The 26,912-nt window shown below is 42.8% G+C and overlaps 3 protein-coding genes across 3 annotated transcripts in view; all 3 read left to right on the forward strand.

The window, feature by feature from the left end:
- The window catches only part of LOC311044290 (arrestin domain-containing protein 3-like), a 110,891-nt gene that overhangs the window by 64,198 nt on the left and 19,781 nt on the right, over positions 1-26,912 (forward strand). The gene's annotated exons all lie outside the window — the stretch shown is intronic.
- LOC311044294 (arrestin domain-containing protein 3-like) overlaps positions 1-26,912 on the forward strand; it is a 90,001-nt gene that overhangs the window by 27,385 nt on the left and 35,704 nt on the right. The gene's annotated exons all lie outside the window — the stretch shown is intronic.
- LOC311043173 (uncharacterized protein) lies at positions 630-3,664 on the forward strand (the record flags this gene model as incomplete). The annotated part of the gene is made up of 4 exons (XM_084054357.1): positions 630-713; positions 880-976; positions 1,541-1,815; positions 3,209-3,664. 4 exons carry the CDS (start codon positions 630-632, stop codon positions 3,662-3,664), a joined length of 912 nt encoding a protein of 303 aa, XP_083910483.1.

The following is a 26,912-nucleotide window of genomic DNA, read 5'->3' on the forward strand; positions in this document are numbered from 1 at the left end:
TTCTGCACAACGTGTTCCGCTGTGTTGGCTTCATTAGCACATTCCTGAGAGAAGCAGTGGAATGTTTTTTGTCTTCATGTACATTATCTTTCCTACCAGCACCTCCACCTCTGCCTGGATGTGCATGAGAGCTACCTGATTATACAATCGTTTCCACATTTCTCCCTCCAAAGTTGACGATAATAAGTCGAGATTAATCAGTGCCATGGACATCTAAGACGTCCAATATATCATAAGCCCAGAGTGCCATGGACGTCTAAAACGTAAAAAAAATATATGAAAAAATATTATTATTATTATTTTTATTTTTTTTGGAAAAAAACGTTCAGAACCCAAGATATCATGATTTGAAGATTTGCTGCTCCATTCACTTCTTGTTTAACTTTTATTATTATTAAAATCTCGGCTCCGGTGTACTTTTTTTTTTACAATGTATTTTTGGCCCTGGCACAGGGACAACACAGCCAGAAATAAGTCTGGCACTGCATGAGTTAAGTTAGCACTGCACTCTATTTATAATAAGTGGCTGATTGATACCTCTCATCCTTTCTATTAGGGACTTGCCACCCACCTTCACAGGAGAACACGGTACAATCAGGTACACCCTGGAAGCCTACTTGAGCAGGCCCATGACACTGGACAGAAAAGAGATCAACAAACTCACCTTTATCCCCACAGTTGTTTTCAACCGAAAACAGAGAATTGAACTGATGGTATGAGCTGACTTAACACGGCTATTATGGTTTTGAATTTTCCATTTGTTTGTATTATTATATATTTATACTTCATAGTTTTCAATGTCAGTCTTTTTTTTTGCTAGTTTGCTATTAGTGGGTCAGGAATGGTGTATTAATGTGTCCTTTGTGGTTCCTCTCCCAGACCCCACAACATGACACCAAGGAGAAGAAAATGAAACTGTTTACATCCGGAATGGTGGCCATGGACGTCAACCTGGACAAGACGGGATACTGCCACGGTGAGAGGAGGCCTGTCACAATTATTACGTAATAATCCCCATAATTGTAAATTATTTGAGATAATCCTATGCAATACCCATTGTCAGAGTACCTGTGTTGTACCCGTCTGTCTGCGTCCCTTCTATGCCCATATTATGCAGTTCTATGTCAGGCACGGCTAAATAGGGAGTCGAGGCGAGTCTATGACGTCATATGGATGACATCAGTGTACTCCATATTTGGATATTTGCTGATTTACATTACATTACAGTCATTTAGCAGACGCTTTTATCCAAAGCGACTTACAATAAGTGCATTCAACATAGGTAGGGAACGAAACTACTAATCACCAGAAGTCTTAAGTGCATTTCCTGCAAAAACAAGCAACCAAGAGTATACCTAGCGCTAAGGTAAAATTTGATCGATTTATCGATATTTTTTGGAGATCCGCTGAGCCGACTGACTTCCCACTTGGCGTATCACGCTCTCTGCGTGATTGGCCAAGAGGGAAGTCGGATCGCCGCCCTCTTCGGTGCATTTACTGTCAGAAGGTGAATGGGATTCCCCTGGTGTGTGTTTTCCAGGAGAAGGGATCAACGTGGTGGCCTCCATCCAGAACAACTCGTCCCGGGACATCAAGCCCAAGTACTGTCTTTACTCGAAGCACAGCTTCTTTGAGCTATTCGGCAAAACAAATTTGACACATAAAAAAATAGACACCAAAGACCTCATCAAGGAGGTGGGGGACGTCATCCCACCTTCATGTCACCAGACTGTCACCAGGACCATCACCCTTCCCTCTCAATTGACTCCATCCATTCTCAACTGCAACATTATTAAAGTTGAATACAGGCTTAGGGTAAGTTATCTGTCAATTAGGGTAAAAATTTGTTGAAGCAGTCTAATATCATGTGGAGTACACAGGACGTAGCCTAAATCTGATTAAGTCAGGGCTCATCTAAATTAATAATTTTATATATATATATATATATATATATATATATATATATATATATATATATATATATATATATATTAACTCATTCACTGCCACTGACGTAAAAAAACTTTTTTTTTTCCAATTACCAAATCCGCCACTGACGTAAAAAACGTAATTTAGCAAAAAAAAATTGATTTTAAAATATCTCACCGTCCTTCATCTCTCGAAGTGACACATTTCATTGTAGCACACCCGGATACGGAAATGACGTCAATCGAAGATTTCCGTTTCCGCCTGCTGTTACTCAACCTTACGCTAAATCGCCATTATCTCGGCTTTGTTTGTCTCCGCCTTGGAACGCTGTTTAGAAACGCTGTTTAGAAACTGCTACTACTGCAAAATGGACTGTCGCCGATTGAAAATTTCTTCTCTGGGCCACTCACACAACTACCCTGTGTGTCTACAAACAGTTGAACACGCGATCATAAGGGATTTAGCGAGGTCTGTGGCGAGGTGAACAAGTAAGTGCGTTTTCCGTTCACATGGCGAAACATGGTGTTTTTACGCTGGGCTGGTGGACAGAGACTCCGCCCCGATCGGAATGTCTGTTGTCTGAGCGACGTGCACATATCGCCGGTGTGTTTATAAACGATTGGACTTGCGATCATGGAAAAAAAAATGTGAACATTTTAAAGTTATAAAAAACACTAAATCGCTGGCAGTGGGCAAACACAGCCAGAAATAAGTCTGGCAGAGAATGAGTTAATAGGCATAGCAGCCATTTATAATGTGTGACATGGTTTCTGTAACAGGCCCTGTGGTGTGATGCAAACAATGATGTACATGGGTAGAGGGGAAACCAGAGGGAAAGGTTGAGTCTGGTAGGAAGGATTTGTAACCTGGCTCTTACTGTAAAAGTGATAATGTCCTCATTGAGAGCAGTGTTCCTAAGAAATGAATGAGAAACAGAGTGATCAGCAGAGGGAAGACAAGCAAGTTTTCCTTGAAACACACACATCAGTGCAAGTTGATCTCCATACATGTGCAATTGACTTCATATACAGTGTATTTCCTTTTCTTTTTTCTTTAATGTATGTTTTGTAATCATAATCTAAATCTACAAAGTAACTTGTAACTAAAGGTTTTCCAATAATTGTAGTGGAGTAAAAAGCACAATATTTGCCTCTGAGATGTAGTGGAGTATAAATAATTGAATGTTCCAGAAATGTGAAGTTACCTCAAAATTGTACTTAAATCAATGTACATAGTTTATGTTTTGCTGATATCAAACATCACTGTGTGTTTTCTGCAGGTTTATCTAGATGTGAAGTACGCGTCAGACCCGCACATCAAGTTCCCCATCGTCGTCATGCTGGCCCCTGGGCGGCAAGCGGTCCCCAGGGGACCACCGGCATACGGGCCCCAACCTGCATTTGAGGCACCCGGGGGCAAACCAGGATTCGGGGCACCCGGGGACCAACCTGCATTCGGGACCCCCGGGGCTCAATTAGCATTCGGGGGACCTGGGGACCCACCATCATTCGCCAAATGCAGGCCCCAACCTGCATTTGAGGCACCTGGGACCCCACCAGCATTTGGGGCCTCCGGAAGCCCACCAGCATTTGGGGCCTCTGGGGGCCCACCAGCACCTGAAGCCCCCAGCGGCCAACCGCCAGCATTGAGCAACCCCACTCAAAGTGGGGACGCCTGCCCGCCCCCTTGCGGCTCATTTGGGATGTATCTGACGTCGTCGGAAAATTTCCTCTGAATATCACTTAGGTGTAAGTGATATCTATTTTGTTAAAATACTGTAAGTGTTAAATAGCTCTATATTATGATATTAATCGTTGCTTGAGTGTTTGTTCAAAAACAGCGGTCTCTCCAGCTCTTCAGTAAAGAGAAAATGCATTTTCAGGGTGGGATTCCAATTTTATCCAATCGGGAGAGAGAACTCATACAGGATACTATCAAATTGAAGCTGATGAATGAGTACTCTCTCCTGATTGGCTGTAATTGGCAATCCGTCTGAAAATGTATTTTTCTTTCTCTATCGTCCTTGGAGTTGGAGAGACGGGGAGACCCCTTTTACTGAACAAGCACTCTATACAGTAGCAATGCTTATTATCAGAATATAGAGCTATTTAACACTAATTCTAACAAAGAAATTTCACATTAACCATATAATCCTGAAGATAGCTGTCATGTAAAGGGAGTAGTTTTTAGGGCTGGGTAATATATCATTATTTTATTGATATATCAAAATTGTGATACAAGACTAGATATCGTCAGGGACTTTGGATAACGTAATGACGTGATTAAGGCATAAAGGTCCTTACACACCGGGGCGATTTTTTCGTGCGAATAATGCGTTTTTTTTTAAACCTTATAAAGTCAATGGCTCCGTACATGGAGCGAAAAAGCGAAGCGAAAAAGCGTCTTTTAAATATTCGGAACGAGTCCGAATTTTGCGTGTATACGCCGGTATGTAAGGACCTTAAGTGTTGTCTTTTCCTAGTTTTAACCACTTAAGCCTTATTTTTTTCCTCAAATGTTTTATCCCGCGATTTTTTTAACCCATTTTTTTTCACCCGGTGCCAATTTCCTAAGTGATACTGGGCGCTATACCAGCCCTACACCAGTGCTACACCAGTCCCCCACAGCCTAGGGAGGCCAGGGCTGAGCTCATGCTTCCTTCAATGCATGAGAGCCAACTGACCTTCTTGTCACCTGACAGGGGGTAGTTTCCCCAGTAGGACATAGCGCGTGGAAGGAACACGTTATTCCAACCAGTTCCCTTCCACTCCATTAGGTGCCCCGGCTGTCATGGGGTAGGCGGTATAGCATCCAGGATTACTACATGTTTTTGTGAGGGTATTAACTACCCTAGGAGACACGGGGAGAACATGCAAACAACTCCACACAGAGTAGGCCCTTTCGCCAACCCCACCTAGGGTATGGGCGCTGATGACGCGGAGGAGAAGACACGCCCCCAGCACCCACAGCGTCCCAACCCGAACCCAGGACCTTCTAGCTGTGAGGCGACAGCGCTACCGACTGCGCCACCGTGCCCCTCTCTTAAGCCTCATTTTATACATGTATATGTAAAGATATTTAGATATTTGGCCAAGAAATATCATGATTTGATTTTGTCCATACTGCCCAGCCCTAGTAGTTTTCTGCTTTTTTTGTAATTACAAAATGTATGACATCACAGTAAAACTACTAAAATAAAATAATAAATAGACCCAATAATAATAATCAATACAAAAGACAAAAAAAAAAAAACAAACAAATAAATAATTTGACAAGATAAACCACAGTTTTACCCTAAAAACTGTATTTTATACTACTCAGCACTGTCAACACTATCAAAACCTTTAACACTACTAATACTAACACCTTTAAAACCTTTAACACCTTCAAATCTGTATCTGTCTGTCTGTGTCCCTTTGCATGCAAAACACGTGTAGTAGGCGGCTAATTTGTGGTGGATGGAAAATTACGTAATATTAAAATACTACAAACACGCACACCAAGATTTTGTGCTTTTTAAAAGCTATAATAGGCCTATAGATGGATGTCATTAATTTATTTCCCGCATTTTCACCCGTGGTTTATCCAATATTAATTAATAATTATATTTGATTATATTTTAATATATATATATATATATATATATATTATATTTTATTTTACCCACAGCAAAAAACTAGTAGAGAGACTTTTGCATCAGATATAAATAGCAGCACGTATAATTTTTGCAGGTGAGAGACACCAATTAGCTGTGCCTTATTTAAGTAATTTAAAGCATTGTGACTTTTTCAAAGTACTTTTGACTCCATTACATTTCTAGGAAAGGACCAGTACTGGGACCCAAACGTACTAAAATACACCACTTAAGCCTTATTTCATACACAGTGAAAATAGCAAGCTACCAAGCTTGTAGATCTGCTATTTCCACTGTTTGTGAAACATTTCTTTTCTTTTCTTTTCTTTTTTCTTTTTTTGGGGGGGTGGGGTGGGGCAGGTCTACAATTCAATACAGCAATGTATTGATATTAAAAAGACATTGTACTTTGTAAATTGTACTTATGAATACATCAGCATTTTTTTCTGTGTGAACATTTGGAAAGTTGAAAAGTGGCAACTCATTTTAATTAGTTATTAGGTATTTAATTTGGTATTAACTACTTATAACACAAACCAATATTTGTGTTATTCTACTTTGAATTTTATATTTTGTATGTTTTTATGTGTGGGGACTGCGAATGGAAATTAGCTCCAAGCTAAGTTCGGCATGTTTACATGAGATCATGTTCAGATGATTGATTTCCCGTTTATGTATTGAATGTTCATTAACGTGAATTGTCCTGTCAAAATAAACACATAAAATAAAATAAAGTAAAGGTTCAAATGGTAAGCAGTATTGTATATGTCTACTAGTAAAATCTAATTGAAAATGTATGGTTTACCTCAATTAAAAACATTTCTAAAATATCTTTCCCTGAGAGATGTTAGCAGGGACCGTTGTCGAGCCTGATCATTTTACAGATGTAAATGTTTTTCACTTTTTTCTTGCCCTGTAATCTGTATCTTGATTTTTTTTAAATAGAAGTTGTCATAGTTTTGGCCATGGCCTCTGTCCCTGTCCTGTTTTCCCTTCCAGTGTCTTGTAAGCCCTGGCCTGTATTGTGTGCCTCTGTTTAGCCATATTGTGACTGCCCCTGTACATTGTGTCCTCCCCCTTCAGCTCCTCACTCCCAAGCAATCACATCAAGTAGATCAATCACTCTATAGAACTGGTGATGGGAGGTTACTTCCTCCCCTTTTTCTATCATCGCAACCAAACTGGCCAATCACAGCACGCCGTTCCTTCGGGCAATGGGATCATAAGCACGGATGCATTGAAACCACACCCTTAACTACAGTGAAAGCTGTCCTGTTGCTCTCTGTGTGTCGGGTTCATTTTTCTGCAAAGAAAGAAAAGCTTTGATAGTTTTTTTTTTTCTTTTATGGGTTTAACTGATGCACTTCACAGTGTTGGGCTTCGGTGTCAGCCACAACCCCATCAATGGCCATGACACCTGGACACATGGAGACTTAGCAGGGACAGTTGTCGAGCCTGATCATTTACAGATATAAATGTTTTTAAAACTTTTTTCTTGCCCTGTAATCTGTATGTTGATTTTTTAAATAGAATTTAGCATCGTTTTGAAATGTTTTAACAACACATGTCACGACCTCAGTCCCTGTCCTGTTTGCCCTTCCAGTGTCTTGTAAGCCCTGGCCTGTATTGTGTGCCCCTGTTTAGCCATATTGTGCCCCTGTCCAGTGTGTCCTCTCCCTTCAGCTCCTCACTCCCTCCCTAAAGCCTGGTGACGGGGGGTTACTTCCTCCCCTCTCCCAAGGAAGCTTTTGAAAGGAAGAGATGCGCTGGACACCGGGGGATGCTCCACACGATACACTACACAGATAAGACACCCATGTACCTGTCAAAGTAATTTAAAAACGTCAATTAAGTCACAATCACAACACCAGCGAAAGCTCCACTGATCACGTCCAACCCAGATGTGGCACTAACAAAGGGGTTGAATTCGTTCTCCTGCTATGCACAAAAATGTGGAATGCCCTACCAAAAGCCTACTCTCCTTCAAAACCGCTTTAAAAGAGTACAGTTGGCTGCAGCTTGAAACTGGTCCCCCCCCCTCCCCCGAACCTTTTGCTGTACGTTTTTTTGTTTTTGTTTTCAAACTGTTTTTCTGATGTTTTGCATAGTAGAGTAGTGTACATCTGTCTGTCATTAAATGTCTCTATGAATTGAGTACAAAGGTCCCCAATGGAAACAAGCCATAGGCTTTCTTTGGTTATAAATCCTCCTAGCTGACTTTGTACTTTCCTGTGCTTTTTTTTTTTGTTGCAAACTGCTAATAAAGTATTCAATCAATCAATCAATCAATCAATCCATGACACTCATGGGTGGCAAACCTCGCACCAGAAGTTTGATTAAATACATTGCAGTGAATGGAGCACATACTTTGTGCTCTTTAGATACCTCTATACAATTATACAGTGTACACATCGAAAAGCAACACAGCAGAAAACAATGTGTGATACGTCCTCTTTTATTTTTCTGGGCCGAGTATTTTATAAAAGGTCTCAATCGTTCAGAAATAAGCAGTCCAGCCATTCATAAGATTCATAGGCTTCCTTTTGTAACCATTCCTTGTTTTCCCATCGTCACACGCAAACTGGCCAATCACAACGCTCCGTTCCTTCGGGCAATGGGATCATGATGAGATACTGCACACGCAGAACTGCAGTGAAAGCTGTCCCGTTGGTCTGTGTGTGTCAGGTTCATTTTTATCCTAAGAAAGAAAAGTTGTGATCGTTTTTTTTTGTATGGGTTAAAAATGACGACAGTGTCGTACTTTGGCGTCAGCCACAACCCCAATGCCCAGGGAACCTGGACAAATGGAGACTTTGTCTCTGGTCAGATCAGATTGGATCTGGCCAAGGAATGTCACATCCAGAGTCTGATGGTGAAATTAAAATCCAAGGCGGAGGTGATATGGCAAGAGGGCAGAACCCCCCATCAATTTACAGACAAATACTTCAGTTTATGTTGTGCTTTTATTCGAGAGCAAAATGATCTAGGTAAGTGTGATCAATACTGTTTTTTTGTTTTGTTTGTTTTTGAAAATGGTCCGGAAATAAAGTAGTCTATCGTAAATTGTGCATGATTTGATTGAACATAGAGTACAGTTGCTCCAAATCAGAACCTCTACCTTTCCCACCGCATCCTAGTAACGTAATATGGCAACGCCCCCGTTTGTCACCAGCGGTGTAAAGTAACTAGTAACTCAGTCCCACTCACCCCCTCCTACAACGCCCCTGAGTAGCCTACATGTACTTTACTTCTACTCCACTACATCCCAGAGGCAAATAAATATCGTACTTTTTACTCCACTATGATTATTTGAAAACTAGTTACTAGTTACTTTGTAGGTTTTGATTATTACAAAACATACATGAATTACTTCAGCCCTATACACTTTGGCTAATTGAAAATAGCAGATCTAGAAGCTTACAACACGTAGCGATGCGTTGTGAGCTTGTAGATCTGCTATTTTCAAAAGTGTTTTATACATTTGAAAGCTTGTGAAATGGGACATTCTGCATAATGAGTACTTTTACTTTTGGTACTTTTAGTATATTTTAATGCTGATACTTAAATAAATAGTTTTTCTACATTGCAGTATTGATACTTTTACTTAGGCAAAAAATGGTCAGCTGTCAATGCAATATGAGAGGATATGAGTTAGCCTACTTTTAAAATAATCCTACATGAACTGGATCAACAATCCCTACTGTTCATGTCTATATTTTGAACATGTCATAGAATTATATACATTTTCTACCTACCGCGGAGCTCCGACAGTACATGAAAAATTAAAACGTGGGGGTTTACCGTTGTTGTATTAACTTGCCTGAATGTAGTTGAGGAAATAACCCAACTAAATGGAAGAGTGACATATCCCGACATTTTCAACTACTTAGTGAATTCTTCAGGTTGGTATTAATATACAATTAGTCTTGCAAGATGCTGTTTGGATAATTGTCCAAAAATAAATAGCCTTTGAAAACGATACATGAGAGACACAAACGTATCTGGGTATTGAAAACCTCAAGGGATGTGTCTGTGACGTACAGTATATGCCATGCAACCACTTAAACTATAGATTTCAGATGCTAGCACTTTTGACACACTGATGGAGTATATTTTAGTATATTGTGGGTTGTATATTGAGATGGCAGGTACTGTATGTCACATTAAAAAGGACAAATCAAACAAATGGGACACTTTATTTGAACAAAAAAAAAAATTTGATAGCAGGCTCAGTAGTCAACTAGTGAAATTACGGTATTTTACGATGCCTCTCATAGGGATTACATTGACAGCTGCAGTACATCGTTCTTCCGGAACTGTCTCGACCGCGCTGTCTCGATAGTGGGCGTGAATTTGTAGTCCGCCGTGTGTCTCTATAGACCAATTAATTGTTTACTAACATTGAGACTGGATGCGCAGGTGATTGTTTCACGCAATCAATTTCCAACCTGTTGTTTCGGGGTGCGCTAGTTTCAGCACACCCCAACCCCCTCTTGTGTGTTGGCTAGTGTGGCACGTCCTGGCGAGACCTGATAGAATGGGTTTCATTTAGCGCATACTGGTTGCACGCATACTGGTTCTTATCAGTGTGACGTCGTCTGTTAAGGGGTCTATTACACCTGCAATAGCCTACTAGGGTGTCCTGACTATGACCTGTGCTCTGGCTGTCAGTCCACTGGGCTTCATGAGGAACACCGTCTGAGGCCCATCATTCTAGGTCAGAATGTAATCATTGCTCTTGGCAGAAACCTCATATCTCCATTTGTCAATTCTTATGTTTCCCCCCACCCCTCCCGTAAATTAATGTCCTACTTCGCCATACTAGTGTCACACAAAGGTAGCACAAATAGCCAACGTGCAACCCCGCAACGCACAGCGTTGCAACACGTTGTGAGCTTGTAGAGCTGCTATTTTAGCTTTTTTGTTTGTGTGTTAAAGTGGTTAAGTGTGTGTGGATTTTATAAATATTCAACCAATGACAAGTATTTATGTGAGCTTCTGACACAATAATAACTACATCGGATCCATTGGAACACAGGTATGTTTTTTTTTCCATTTCCTGAAAAGTAATGGCTTTGGACATCAAGGTTTCACCAATAATAAACATTTTCATCTGAAAACTGTGCAGTTGTAACCTTTAAATACCTCAGGGAACGTAGAAAAGGAACTAATGTTGAAAATGTAAATGCAGTCCCTGCCATTTCATCCTGTAATGTGGCTGCTGCTGCTGCTACTGCTGATGATGATGTATCTGTAGGCTACTTGTAACTTCCCTAGTTGCTGATGATATTTATATTTGACTGTCTAGTTTTGTATTCACTTGGATTATGTTTAGATGTTGTGGTGTCTGATTCCAACCCGGCACAGAGAATAGAAACAGTTCAGGCTTTAAAGCTCAATTTATTTAAGGGAAAACTTAACAGTTCATGGGGCATGCATCTCACGCAAAAAACAACTTAGATTCTTCCCATATCAGGGGTTAGTAGGGTTTAGGAGATGCAGTGTAGGCTTCATGAGCGCTCGTACATTGCCTACAAAACAAAAGAAACAACACATGAGGCTTGTATTCAAACATAGCATTGATCTCACATAACACTGAGAAATGAGTGGAGTGTATCGCTTACCGCCGGTCGGTGTTTCCCCAGGGAGAGTCAGGAGTGAGTGAGCCTGAGTGAGCTGCTTTAGTAAACTCAGCCCAGCTGCCTTCTGATTGCCCAGCACGCAGGTGTCATCATTTCCAACTGACTGAGGATGCAGAGTGGCACGTACCGCCCCTCAATCAGTTGCCCTAGGCAACGGGGCTGTCTGAGGTGCTGGACTCTAGGCTCCTCACTCTGGCTCTCACTGTAGGAAAACTCACCTGACCGGCGGGACTGGAGCGAGACTCCACACATCCCCCCCCTAAGCTCGCCGCTCGTGCCGGGAGCTTCAGGTCCTCCTTCCTCATAAAGGCGAGACATGGCATCGGCGTGTTGAATGGCTTTCCCGGGCCGATGCTCGACCTTAAAACGGTAGTTCTGTAACTCTAGGAACCAGCGGGTGATGCGGTCATTTCGGTCCTTGTTAATGGCCATCCACTTCAGCGGGGCGTGGTCAGTGATAAGGGTGAACTCTCGACCCCAGAGATAGTATCGAAGGTGGTGGATGGCCCATTTCACTGCAAGGCCCTCCTTCTCCACCGTTGCATAATTCCTCTCGTGTTTTAGCAGTTTTCTACTGATGAACGTCACCGGGTGTTCGTCCCCGTCGATAACCTGGGACAGGACGGCTCCCAGACCCGTCCCGGACGCGTCCGTGTGGAGAACGAAGGGCTTCTTAAAATCAGGGGCCACCAGCACTGGCTCTTCACAGAGGGCCCTCTTTAGCGTCTGGAATGCCCGCTCACTTTCCTCTGTCCATTTTACATGGTTTGGCAACTTCTGCCGGGTTAAGTCATACAGGGGGGCTGCAACTGTAGCAAAGTGGTTAATAAACTTTTGATAGTAAGACATTAAACCAACGAATGATTTCACCTGCTTTTTGGTGACAGGGCGGGGCCAATTCCGTATCTTCTCGACTTTCCTCTCTTGTGGCTTCACACAGCCTCGCCCTATGGTATACCCCAGGTAGTCTGTCTCCGTTAATCCCACCCGACACTTCTTTGCATTAGCAACCAGCCCTGCTCGTCGTAGGGCCCCCAAGACGGCTTCCAGGTGCAGCAGGTGGTCAGTCCAGGTGGCGCTGTGAATGACGATGTCGTCAAGATAAGCAGCAGCATAGGCACGGTGGGGTCGGAGTACTCTGTCCATCAGGCGCTGGAATGTAGCGGGGGCTCCGTGGACACCAAATGGGAGGACTGTGTATTGGAAGAGACCGTCTGGGGTGGTGAAAGCCGTCTTTGGTTTGGACCTCTCGGTCAGGGGCACCTGCCAATAGCCTTTGGTCAGGTCTAAGGTGCTGACGAATCGGGCGGGGCCTAACCGCTCGATCAACTCGTCCACCCGGGGCATGGGGTAGGCATCAAAGACGGAGATGTCATTGAGCTTGCGAAAGTCATTACAAAACCTTAGAGAGCCGTCTGGCTTTGGCACAATCACTATTGGGCTAGACCACGGGCTGAATGACTCTTCGATGACACCTAGCTGCAGCATCATCTTGACCTCCTCTCTGATCGCTTCCCTTCGGGCCTCCGGGATGCGGTAGGGGCGTTGCCTCACCACCTCCCCTGGCGAGGTTTGGATATCATGCTGGATGACACTGGTTCGGCCGGGGAGGTCGGAGAAAACATTGCGGCTCCGACCCAGCATCTCCTTGATGTCCTGGAGTTGTGCGGGTGCGAGGTCCTCTCCTATGACAACTGGGGGTGGGGCCTGGGGAGAAACGGACGTTAACAGGGCCGAGGAGGGCAGAGGACCAGCCGGGGTCCATTTTTTAAGAATGTTTACATGGTACAACTGATTACCTTTCCGCCGGCCCGGCTGGTTTACCCTGTAGTTGACAGGCCCCACCTTCTCCACGATTTCATAGGGTCCCTGCCACTTGGCGAGAAACTTACATTCACTGCTAGGCACTAGAACTAGGACCTTCTCCCCCACTTGGAATTCTCGGACACGGGCCCCCCGGTTGTAGGTGCGACATTGGGCCGCCTGCGCCTTCTCCATGTGCTCCCGGACAATGGGCCAGACGCGCCTCGCCCTCTCCTGTAAGACATCAACCTGTTCTATTACGCTGCGGTGGGGCGAGGGTTGGCTCTCCCATGCCTCTTTGGCCAGGTCCAGGAGGCCCCGGGGGTTTCGGCCATAGAGCAGTTCAAACGGGGAGAAGCCCGTGGACGCCTGGGGCACCTCCCGTATGGCGAACAGGATGTAGGGCAGCAGCTGGTCCCAATTCTTGCCGTCAGCTTCCACCAGCTTTTTCAACATTTGCTTCAGGGTGTGATTAAACCTTTCGACTAATCCATCAGTCTGGGGGTGGTACACCGAGGTGCGAATTCGCTTAACGTTCAACCACCTATATAATGTCGTCATTACCCTTGACATAAAACATGTGCCCTGGTCCGTTAACACCTCCTCTGCGATTCCCACCCGGCTAAACAACAAGAAGAGCTCCCTCGCTACCGCTTTAGCTGTCGCGGCACGTAAGGGTATAGCTTCGGGATAGCGGGTGGCGTAGTCCAGTATCACCAGAATGTATCTGTGTCCTCGGCCCGATTTCGGCAGGGGGCCGACGACGTCCATGGCCAGGCGAGTGAACGGTGTGCCAATGATGGGTAGGGGGACCAGCGGGTTGCGTTGGTTAGGCCGTGGAGCTGACTTCTGGCACTCGGGGCAGCCTCTGCAGAAGTCCTCGACCGCTCGTTTGACCCCGGGCCAGTAGAAGCGAGCCAGGATGCGGTCATAGGTCTTCTGGACCCCCAGGTGTGCCCCCAGTTGATGAGTGTGCGCTAGATAGAGGACTCGTGAGACATAATTCTTTGGAACCAACAATTGTTCAACCAGGTCCCCCCCCTTAGCTTTCACCCCCCTATACAGTAAGCCATTTTTTACCATAAAATGAGGTATTGCAAGTTCACTCACCCCCACGCATAGTTGGCCGTCTATGGCCGACACAGTCTGACGTGCCGCCTCTAGGTTGGGGTCAGACCACTGGGACGTAGCAAATTCACCCTTCGGGCCGGGGCCCCCGGCCTCGGCTTCAGGGAACTCTGCAAACGGGTCACCCTCCTCTGGTGTGGTGGACTTCTCTCCCTCCCTCCCACTGGCGGCGCCGTCGTCATCCCCTGAGCTCCCGCTCAGAGGCACGGCGGACATGGGGCGGAAAGCCGGACAGGCGGCCCTGGGGGTTGGGCGGCGGCTTCGGCGTCGCCCTCGTCGGGGTGGCCCTGTACGCAAGCCGGGCGCCCAGTACCGGTCGAAGATGACGCAGTCAGTCCCGATGAGTAGTGGTACCGGGAGGTTTGGGACGACGCCCACTGGAAACGGGAGGTTTGGGACGACGCCCACTGGAACGACAGCGTCACCTCTGGGAGTCTGGACCCGGATGTGGCATACCGGATAGCGCCGCATGTCTCCATGTACACAGGTGACAGGTACGGTGGCGTCGCTGACCGGCCCCGCCAGGTCAGCTCGGACAAGGGTGACCACGCTCCCGGAGTCGATGAGGGCGTGGGTGTCGACACCATCCACCTTCACCGGCAGGGTGGCGTGTTGTTGGCCGGCGCTTCCGGAGTGGAGACAGGGACGTGGAGCCTCGGAGCTCGCTGCAGACGGCATGGACACGTCTCTGTCTCGATCTGGGCAGGCCCATGAAATGTGGTCTGCCTGCCCACAGACATAGCACCTCCTCTGGGGCTGGGGGCCCCGAGGTGCTCTCTCAGTCGGGGTTGCAGGCTTCGGCTGTGGAGGGGGCGACGCTCCTCTCCGACGATCGCGGCTGGGTCTCTCTTCCTGGGCGGGTTTCGGCGTCTCCATCCTTGTAGTCCTCAGCATTTCCGAGCTGACCTGTTAGTTCTCGAGCAGGGCCACGAGTTCATCTACCGAGGCAGGACTAACTTGGGACGCGTACTTACGAGCCTCCGGCGGCAATGAGCGGATACAGCGGTCAATTATAAGTCTTTCAATCCACGGGGGCTCCCCCGCACTGGTGAGCCAACTGCGAGTGAGCCGCGTTAGGGCCGCGACTTGCGGCCGCGGGGGCTGGGTGGCACAGTAGTTCCAATTGTGAACGCGCTGGGCCCTGGCAGGCAGGCTGTAGTCCTGGCTGGAGAATATGGCAGTCTTTAGCTTATTGTAGTCTCGGGCGTCGGCCAGGGAGAGATCGCGGCAGACGCGCTGGGCTTCCCCCGTCAGAAATGGGGCGATGATGCTGGCCCAGTCTCCTGCTGGCCAATGCTCCCGAGTAGCCGTCCGTTCAAACAGCTCGAGGTAGGCCTCAATGTCATCTTCAGGGCCTAATTTGGTCAGCACGTCACTTGGAGGGCGGGGAGCCGTAGCATCCGTATCTATTTTTTTTAACAATTGCTGCACAGCATCTTGTAAGTCTTTTTGGCTCTTGAGCAAAGCTGTGAGCGCATTTGCATGTTCCATGATCTGTGTTTGGTGTGGGTCAGACTACCCGTATTAGCTCCACCATATGTGGTGTCTGATTCCAACCCGGCACAGAGAATAGAAACAGTTCAGGCTTTAAAGCTCAATTTATTTAAGGGAAAACTTAACAGTTCATGGGGCATGCATCTCACGCAAAAAAACAACTTAGATTCTTCCCATATCAGGGGTTAGTAGGGTTTAGGAGATGCAGTGTAGGCTTCATGAGCGCTCGTACATTGCCTACAAAACAAAAGAAACAACACATGAGGCTTGTATTCAAACATAGCATTGATCTCACATAACACTGAGAAATGAGTGGAGTGTATCGCTTACCGCCGGTCGGTGTTTCCCCAGGGAGAGTCAGGAGTGAGTGAGCCTGAGTGAGCTGCTTTAGTAAACTCAGCCCAGCTGCCTTCTGATTGCCCAGCACGCAGGTGTCATCATTTCCAACTGACTGAGGATGCAGAGTGGCACGTACCGCCCCTCAATCAGTTGCCCTAGGCAACGGGGCTGTCTGAGGTGCTGGACTCTAGGCTCCTCACTCTGGCTCTCACTGTAGGAAAACTCACCTGACCGGCGGGACTGGAGCGAGACTCCACAATGTATATGAATGTTGTTTGCTTGTCCACAGATGCTAAGTAACGTATGCTAGATGTTTTTTCAGACATATGCTATGTTTGATGTTTACCTGCTATGGTTACTTTGTAGCACTTATTCATTTTCCTTACACTCCATTTACTTGAACTCTTGCCTTGTTGTTTACTCCGGTTTGGCACTTTGGAAATCTCTCTGAGTAATAATTTACATTTAATACGTTGTAGGACTCTCTTGAAAAAGAGATACTACAACTGATTGGAAATAACCTGGTAAAAATAAAGATAACATAAAAAAATGCAACATGAATGCAAATTATAATTGGGGAAAAAAAAATGAAGCCCCCTCACACATTAGAAGGACAATACCAGAAGCAGGGAAGTATATTTTCTAGTCTAACATGATCAAAATGGAGTTTGAAGTTACGATGGGTTTATATAGGAAAGGGGCGTGTCTGATCTAATAGTCTGTTTAAACAAACAGATGTTTACATTGGTCATTCAACACAACTTTATTCTAATCAGTAACGCTTTGGCCTACGTGTCTGTTTTCAGATCCACTAATGACCGATGAACGTGGGAAACCATGTAAGTGCAGTGAAAGCCAACATCAAGATATTGTAGGTTGTTTTGTATAATGTCTGGGATCTATTGTACACTTTGTATACTGCAGCCTATGACAATGAATGAAGGGCTTTTCACATGGGACGTGACTGACATGCTCCACTATTCACTAACTTGTTTATGATAATGTTTTTTTTTTCCAGATAGCAATGTTGTTGCCCCGGGCTCCCACATCTATCCATTCACCTTTCGGTTTCCTGTTGATTTGTAAGTCTCATCCAATGTGTAATCTGTCAATGAAGACACTTGGGTTCTTTGAACATAATTTATTTAGACTGGTAGCGAGTAGCAAATAGCATACATTCTGTCTCTCTTGTAGATCTGCAAAATGTTTGCAGATCTCCAGCTGACCAGAAGGTGTCTGGTCAACTGGAGGTGGCAAGTTTGTCATCTCAGCTGGCGGTGGTGCTGCTGTTCTTTAAGTGTCTCTGGTGTTTTCAGCAAGCTCCGTCGATTCCTTCTCAGGACTTGACCATCTTCTGTTCTGATGGTGTAGGATCTAGGATCCACTTCCTCCAGAACTGTAGCCTTGGATCCAGCCTGCTTCACTACGTTCGGTTTCTCACTTTGTTTCTCAGTCTGGAAAGGCTCCTATTTGACTCATTTTGCAGAACTACACTGGAACTACATTATGTTACGTAGGCAACATCGTTGCTGATTGGATGTTGTTCAAACAAATAACAAATCACAACGATCACACTGGTGTTTTTGTCCCACCCCGCACCACAGACCAATCAGAAGCCACGGCTCGTTTTCAACCGTATGGCATGTCCCCCCTCCCTTGGAGATAGGAGGCTTTCCAGACTGAGAAACGATCCGCCGAACGTAGTGAAGCAGGCTGGATCCCAGGCAACCAGAACTGTAGCTTTCTTGTTCCAGTAGTTAGAATCTTCAACTCTCACTGTGTCATGTTGTGACAGTGGCACTAAACCTTTTGACACTTTGTCATAGTTAGCTTTCTGTCTGTTTTGCAGACACTTCTATTTCTGTCTCACGATGTTATAACTCTTCTGTTTTGCAGTGTAAGGAAGCGTGGTTCGTAGCCTGCGTCCCATCAGATGCTCAGCAGGAGACAGTCCATGTTCTAGTGGTGATGCTCGGTAACTCAGTAGAGCTAATGGATCAGAACCACTCTCTTGTGCTTTCTTGAGCAGCTTTTTGACTATGTGCACACCTTTTCTGCTTTACCATTGGACTGGGCATACAGGTGGCTTGAGGTTACATGCTGGAAATCATATTCTTCTGCAAAGTTCTGGAACAACTCTGTTGTCAGAAAATCAAGTCCGACAAATTGCTTGTCTGGAAAAGATAGATTTTATATGTGTTGTTAGAGTTAAATTTGAACCCTATGAATAAGGCACGAGCCCAAGAAAGATGAAAAGATGGTTTGGTACTAAGACCCCCCCAATACCCGTCCAGTCAACACCCCAAGAAATGTGAGTCAGACACCTGGTACGTCCAAAATGATCCATCTGTATTGCTCGAGTGTGTACACGGAGGCAGTACAAGTTACAGACAAGAATATTAATCACACACTAAAGTTGTACTAACAAACAACGGTATTTATACACAGTTGGACTTCAATGACATCAGACATAGGTGCATCCTTATGATTGGCTTTAAGACCCTCAGACGTAGGATGGACAGGCGTCTGGCTGTCTTAATATTAAGTTGTTGTTCATCTTAGGGTGTCCTTGTGTACAATGCTCGGTTCCATAAACAAGTTATTCCTTCGATATCATAGGACATGTGGCAGGTTTATCTGTGACAGGGTGACAGCTGACAGAGTAAATTAGTGACAATATCCCGGTCATACAGATCATCTTACACAGATACAGGTCATTTGGCATTTAATCACAAAGTGTTGACCAAGACAGGTTTTTACTGATTGGAAACATATGGAGCCAGCACCAGATAGCAAATATGGAGCCAGCTACATGGCCTTGGTAGAGAAAGTATAGTAGAGTTACAAAAAGGCATGTTTAAAAGACTGTAGTACAGGCCCAATAAGACATCACTATATTAATTTGACTGGTTAGATCGATATTTCTAGATCATATCAATCTGGTCCACAAAACATATCTATCAGTCCCCAGTTCTTTGGGGACTAGATTGGTAGATTACATTGAAAGAAATTTTAATTAATTAATTAATTCATATAAGGAGACATGTTCAGATACATGTAGACATAAATTGCTTTTTAAATTGTATTAAAGGACTATAAGGGCAAAATCAAATTGTTATTTATTCAGATAACTTTTTAAATTGTATTAAAGGACTATACGGGCAAACTTCTTCAAAAGGACTGTATAATTTATTCAGATATTAATTCAAAAGGACTGTATGTAATGGTTATTTATTCAATTAGGAAGCATGGATATATTTCATGACATTTTAAGACACCACACCAAAAAAGTTTTCCCCTTGCAACTTGCAAATAACTTTATTATAATTCAAAAAAATCTCAGCTAATGTACTGTCCCAAACAAACCTTTTCAAAATATGTTTAGATTTAATCAATTTTCAGCACAGTTAATGACATTGGCAGCTTAGCCTTAGAGTGAGAGAAAACTGACCAGCCTGACGTTTTCAAATAATCTGACAAGAGACCTACGTCTCGGGTCAAAGGGCAATTCTGGACACGTTCAGAAAATAGAAAAGTTACCCTCCTCGTTGTGAAGCTGTGGTCCAGTGCTTTATTTAACAAGTTGACCTGTAGGTCCAAGTATTTGAAAAATGGAACGGTACACTCCTGATACCTGTATTTATTACAGCTTTACACTTTATTTAGGGAAAAACTCACGTGGAATGGTCTTAAAACTCAAGAAATACTTCCCGATTGCATCATGTAGGCATGGGGGCATCAAACATCTATCCAAGACATTAGTTGAAATCTGTAAGATAGATGGAAATCAAATTTACTGTTTGGCATAAGACCTACAGTTGACTATAGTATGAAACAGAGTTTAAAACAGTTTGGAATAAAATTAAAGTTTTAGCCCTGTATGTCACAATTAGCAGGTATTGTGACCTTATTGTTGTCCAGGAATTGGATTAATGGAGTGGCTTACATTCTCGTTCTAAAATGAAACAAACACAAACAAAGCACATTAAACATTTAAATCAAATCATTCATCAAACTCCTCTCTATTTGACACCCATATATCTGTAATATAGTGTGTGTCAGAGGATGAATCTGTTGATGAGAAAGAAAAAAATCAAACTGAAAATCACAATAAAAAAATAAAAAAAATAAAATGACAAACATTTTTTTTTTAAAGTTATAATTAAAATATTTTAAATTAAAATATAACAATGAAAAATAAGGAATAAACATCTTTGTTCTGAAGAGTATATTAGAGTTAGATAAAGTACACCAAAATAGATCGAAATAAATTTTTTTTCCAAAAAGAGTTAAGTTAAAATGATAAAATATTTTCAAAATGTTTAAAATAATTCAAAATGACTTTATAATAAACTTAATATTATAGTTAATTTTTTCCAATATTGATATTAGAACATATTGAATCTTATTAGGGTTAATTTAACTGAGATGGGTTATACATTGAATTCAATGGCTGTAGGGGCAACGTTGCTAAGCAACGTGGCAGTTAGGATTACGAGAACTAACACTTCCTGTAAGGAATTATGGGTAATGGAGTTTTTAGAGACCAGAGTGGTAAACTAATTTTAACTGACTGGAAAATGACAGAAATTTGGACTAAGATTGTTAGAGAACGAGCGTTCAGACACGCATTCAAACATTCACGCATGCCTGCATAGCTGAATCGCTCACACACAGATAGAAGATAAGAGAGATAGAAACACAAACTTTCACTCCTTACGAATACGCTCCCTCACTCCCTCCCTCACTCCCTCACTCACACACACCGTAGAAGACAGCACTGGCGGACCCACACACACAGAGAGAGAGAGAGAGAGAAAAAACAATCGTTCATTAATACACACAGACATACCGAACATAGATATTTCAGCGATAAACTAAATTTGGAATGAGAAATATTTTATACTGACTGGGTTCAGTATTAGGCTACTTATTCGTTTAAATTATATTAAAAATATTTAAAACTTAGAATTTAAAACTTATTATTATGGCAAAATATATTCACTGGTTCAAAGGAATATAAAATTTATTATTAAGGCATTTAAAACGTATTGTTTAAAGCTCAATATATTAAATGGATGGATGATTTAACATACAGTGGTCAAAATAAAACCGGTCTGTGTTCAATATATATAACTTTGACTGATGAAAATCACAGAGAAAAACATATATATAGTTAACAAACCATATAAGACAAAACAAACAAACAAAAAAAAATGTACTGACAAAGTAAGTGAAACACAAACTTCAAACGGACTCGGGCCGATGCTGAAGTTTCTGAATTACAAGGAAGGCAAACCTGGCATTGCCATATGGGTTGGAAATTGTGTTCCAGTATGCAGCTGCCTAGTAATGTTTTGTACTCGCGGACTCGGGCCGATGGGTGGTACTAACATAGAAATACAACTGCATACAAATGTGTTACCTGTAGCTAGCAGGTAATATGAGGCCAGGGGAAGAGCAACACTGAAGTACCCTTTTCTGTGAGCTGATTTGAGACCCGATAAGGCGGACGTATTATGCCTGTCTATCTAAGGCTAGAACAGTAGACTAGAACATTAACCCACATACAGCCGATAGGCAGTGTAGAAAGGGGTGGCAGGGGTTAATCTTAGGTCAAATCTCAGTATAGAAGGAAAATGAGTACATTATGACAAACCTGAAATAGTATATATTCATGTAGGCACCACACAGACAACCCCCTCGTTGAGGATGTGTCTGGTGGTGATCAATATATACAATGGACAAGCCAGAAAATAAAACAACATAAATAAAGACCACTGTATTCTAAATAAAAGGATAATTTATGAGACATTCAGGGAATGTCCTCCCAGGAATTTGGCTGACTCCCTGGCGGAGCTGTGTTAAACAGTAATTTAAAAACAGGGTGATTATTATGAGACAAATCGTTCGGTAAAGACAAAAAATAAAATAAATAAAAAGGTATACTCATCAGATCAAGGTTCACATGGAGAAGTTACGTGGAGATCCCAATCACTGGACCATGGTAAAATAAAATAAAAAGATATACATACCGAATCAATGGTTCAGGGATCCTGACTCCGATGGCTGGACCATGTGGAATTTGAGACATGTGGAGAGTCATCAAAGGGCAAGTCCAAAGGTCCAGCGATCGCGTCCAGGTCCAAGACAAAATAAGTAAAATAAAATAAAATGTGATACTGTTCAAAGATAACCTTCATCTGAATAGAAGTGATAAATCGTTACACCCAAGGCTGGTTCGTTTGGTACGTATGGACCAATATGTGTCAGATATTAATAATCAAATATGGTCTCTAAATAGGGTAATATCTAACCTCTGTCCCCCTCTGACCCATGATCTGCAGCTCATGAGTCAGAAACGGAGTTTGGCTAGTATTGGTGACTTTTGATTGATGTCAATTTGTCCTAATGGAAACTGACATTCCTCGTTTTCCTCCTGACATACTGTATCCGACATACTGTATCTGATATACTGTATCTGGCATACTGTATCTGGCATACTGTATCTGATATACTGTATCTGGCATACTGTATCTGATATACTGTATCTGATATACTGTATCTGGCATACTGTATCTGGCATACTGTATCTGATATACTGTATCTGATATACTGTATCTGGCATACTGTATCTGGCATACTGTATCTGATATACTGTATCTGGCATACTGTATCTGATATACTGTATCTGGCATACTGTATCTGATATACTGTATCTGATATACTGTATCTGGCATACTGTATCTGGCATACTGTATCTGACATACTGTATCTGGCATACTGTATCTGGCATACTGTATCTGATATACTGTATCCCAGGGGGAAAGATTTATATATTTAGGTCCGTAATATGACATAAATGTAAGGTGCTATAAAGTAACAATGTCATTCAGGGGTGTGTGGATGAAAAAAAATATTTACAGGATAGGCACAAGGTCAGAGTGTTCTCATAACAATTCGGTCACAGACTTTTCTAAGACAGCAAAACTGGTCTAAAATGAAATCCTTTCATTCTACATTCTGTCTGCTCACTTCCTTTATTTTTACTACGACATCACTGATTCCTTCAAGCGGTCTCTGTGAGCCATTATTAACCATAGCCTGCTTTGTTATGAGAACAGCTCCGACCAAGAGAATGTAAACAGATAAGCTAGAGAAGAAAGGCTGCTTCTGGGAGAGAGCCTACTCTGAGAATCTAGCAAAATACTTTAAGACAGTTAAAAAACGACTATAAAAATGAAATTAAATGAAGTTCCTTTTTAAGTAAATGGATATGAATTATTATTAAAAACTGAGCAAATTGTACCAGGATTCATATTAATGTGTAAATCTTTGTTGGAATTCCAGAGGAGCACAGGAGGCGTAAGATATTAAAATGCACACCTTACCTCTGTTGTGACCCCTCTGAAATCCACTGACCTCTGATCCCATATACGGTCTTGGGTCACCAAAAAATCTTTACATCAGTAATTTGGATCTGAATGGATCTCGGCTGCCTTCGGGGTACCGGTGATGCTATGAGGCATAAGAGCAGAGTAGACATGGAGAAGGTGTTATAACAAATACTATAGGGTGGAATTTTAACATGAGGTCAAAAATGATGGTTGATCAAAGAAACAAAAGGTGGGATTCCGTTTATGCCAGAAACAATTTCCCCGTCGCCATAAATAGAATCCCCTCAGCTACCAAAACAAAACAAATACTAAACTATCCTCTAACGAGAAAGAAAAACATGAAACAGGTTTAACTTAAGACCAGACCATCAGAAACTGAACTAATGAATACCAACTAATCAAATGGAATTAATACGCTGGGGTGCTCTGGGTGTCGTGGAGATGCAGGTGCCAAGTCCTAGTCACACATTAGGCACAGCAGAGAAGGAGAGGACAGCCGGCGCACTCCCAGCGTCATAGGGGTCATAGGTGGGTGTCTAGCCAATACCAGGGCCCCAAAACCAGCAGGGAGGAGAGACAGTAAACACAAACAAAGCAACATTAGTGAACACAATCAACAGTGGTATGGGGTGTGCAGTGGTATGGGGTGTGCGAGCACATAATCATCAAGGACTAATTCCTTTTAAGTGTTTTTAAAAGTTACAATAGAATATAAAGTTAATTTTCTGTTAACAATTGAAAGTGGGACCCATATGAATGGGAACAAGACAACCAATGTGAGAGATTACTACTAAATGGGTTAACAATCTGAATCGTCTTTAATATAAATGTAACAGGTATCTATCTGGACACATATGAACCTCTAATTTGAATTTCATGAAGTGAGTGGGCTAGGGTAGATGATTCCTGTCGCTAGTGGTGAAGGCCCAGCAGTGTAACCCGGGTGTGTTATATTACCTTGATTTAGTCGGCTTGGCCCGTGATCGTGGCGTTGTGAATTGGGTGTTACCTGTTGTTCTGGAATGGTCACAGCCTGTGTGACAATAACTTTCAGGTCTGGCTCAGCCATGTATGAAGTAACTGTAGCTATGAGATTCCCCATGATGTGAAGTTGAACTGATAATAATACAAAATACTGTATTATACTATTTGGAAACAGGAATGAAATCAAAATGTTAAAGTTTTTAAATGGAAAACAATTGAATGGTGTATCTGGATTATATGATACTATACTAATCCCCTCTGATTGGCACATACTGAATGTATCTGTGTGTGTCAAGGTTTAAATGATCTACAAAGTTAAAGCAACTGCTCTAAGGGAAAAATAATACAAATGTCCGATAAGTACGGGGAATGAGCCTCGTGATAAGGTTAATGCATTGTAAACTATCCCTCCTTTTTGATTTGACACAATGCAACAGAGTGTCAATCAATCACCCAAAGTAGTAAAGTAAAGTGCAGCAGGGAGAATAATCTCGGCAGGGAAAAAAAAAAAAATAAGACCCGGGTGAAGGGTGTAGTTGGATGGAGAGAGAGAGAGAGTTTATATGCACAGAACAGCTGTAATGGCACAATGTAACTCACAATTCAAGGCATAGGCCTCCACACTAAAAAATAAAATGTACTCGTAGTGTAAATAACAGTAATCAATCAAAAACATAAGCTGTCAACGCAGGACCCTATACCGGAGTGTCCGCTTTGGAACCTTATGCTGTAATTGAAATTAAGATAGCCTGGCATCTATCGTGGGAACCCGCAATTTCGCTGTGTTCCATATATCAAATATAAGTGTGCAGACCCTCGCACGTCAAACAAAGCCCTCTCAAGTTGAGTATAGGGAGGTGTAGGAGGTGAGGGACACAAATATATTAATATATCATGTATAACCAGCAGCGCTACCGGTGTATACGGCCAGAATTAAAGGCTAATGGTGTGAACGTATTATACAAACACCCTTGTTCAAACACCAAGAGCTCGGAGCAAAAACCCACAGGGTGAGCCACGGGGAAATGATGAAACAAATATATTTGTATAAATAAAGTATGGGTCCAGTATATGCGTGCAGGCCACACGGCAGACCAAGCCCCCACAGTTGGGGCCGAGTATGCGGTGGTGGCATGAACATATACAGAGCGGAGCATACTCTCTGTGTGCAGCACACCAAAAGCAATCAAGTACTAACTAAAACAACAAAAACAAAGACAAACAAAACATATAACAAGTACTATACTATAGCCTCCCGTGTGAGCAATACAGAACTTTCACATACCCAAAGTGTCTGGTTTCAGGGCGGCTGGTAAGAACCGTCTCACCTTGTGTAGAGAACAGATCGGCCCTCTGGAGTTTCGACTGGAGCAAGGAGGTGGGGGTCCAAAAAAAAAAAAAAAAAAGGAAAAGTATATATAAAAAAAACTGAATCTAAATTCACCGCTGAATCGTCACCCAGAAGGAATGCAAAAATAAAGACTGTTATTTTTCCTTATCAACCATATCTATAGATACTTATGCAGGGCGAAACATCACATAAGTATGTATACAAGGCGACAAAGAAAAACCAGACTCAGAACAATTTGAAAGCTGATTCTAAACACACCGGTCGAGAGAAAATTATAAAAATTATAATTTCGGGTGAATGTTTAACCGTTTATCGAAGGACCATTGTTAGAGTTAAATTTGAACCCTATGAATAAGGCACAAGCCCAAGAAAGATGAAAAGATGGTTTGGTACTAAGACCCCCCCAATACCCGTCCAGTCAACACCCCAAGAAATGTGAGTCGGACACCTGGTACGTCCAAAATGATCCATCTGTATTGCTCGAGTGTGTACACGGAGGCAGTACAAGTTACAGACAAGAATATTAATCACACACTAAAGTTGTACTAACAAACAACGGTATTTATACACAGTTGGACTTCAATGACATCAGACATAGGTGCATCCTTATGATTGGCTTTAAGACCCTCAGACGTAGGATGGGAGTCGTAGGATGGACAGGCGTCTGGCTGTCTTAATATTAAGTTGTTGTTCATCTTAGGGTGTCCTTGTGTACAATGCTCGGTTCCATAAACAAGTTATTCCTTCGATATCATAGGACATGTGGCAGGTTTATCTGTGACAGGGTGACAGCTGACAGAGTAAATTAGTGACAATATCCCGGTCATACAGATCATCTTACACAGATACAGGTCATTTGGCATTTAATCACAAAGTGTTGACCAAGACAGGTTTTTACTGATTGGAAACATATGGAGCCAGCACCAGATAGCAAATATGGAGCCAGCTACATGGCCTTGGTAGAGAAAGTATAGTAGAGTTACAAAAAGGCATGTTTAAAAGACTGAAGTACAGGCCCAAAAAGACATCACTATATTAATTTGACTGGTTAGATCGATATTTCTAGATCATATCAATCTGGTCCACAAAACATATCTATCATGTGTAATCACACAAGTTAAGTAGCTGTCATGCTGGAAAGAAGCGCGATCTCTGGATAGTTTGAAAAATAGTCTATGACCAGCAGATAATTCTCTCCATCCAGGTGGAAC

This window comes from Gymnoscopelus microlampas (assembly GCF_963454915.1).
Source record: "Gymnoscopelus microlampas genome assembly, chromosome: 4".
NCBI classification, from domain to species: Eukaryota; Metazoa; Chordata; class Actinopteri; order Myctophiformes; family Myctophidae; genus Gymnoscopelus; species Gymnoscopelus microlampas.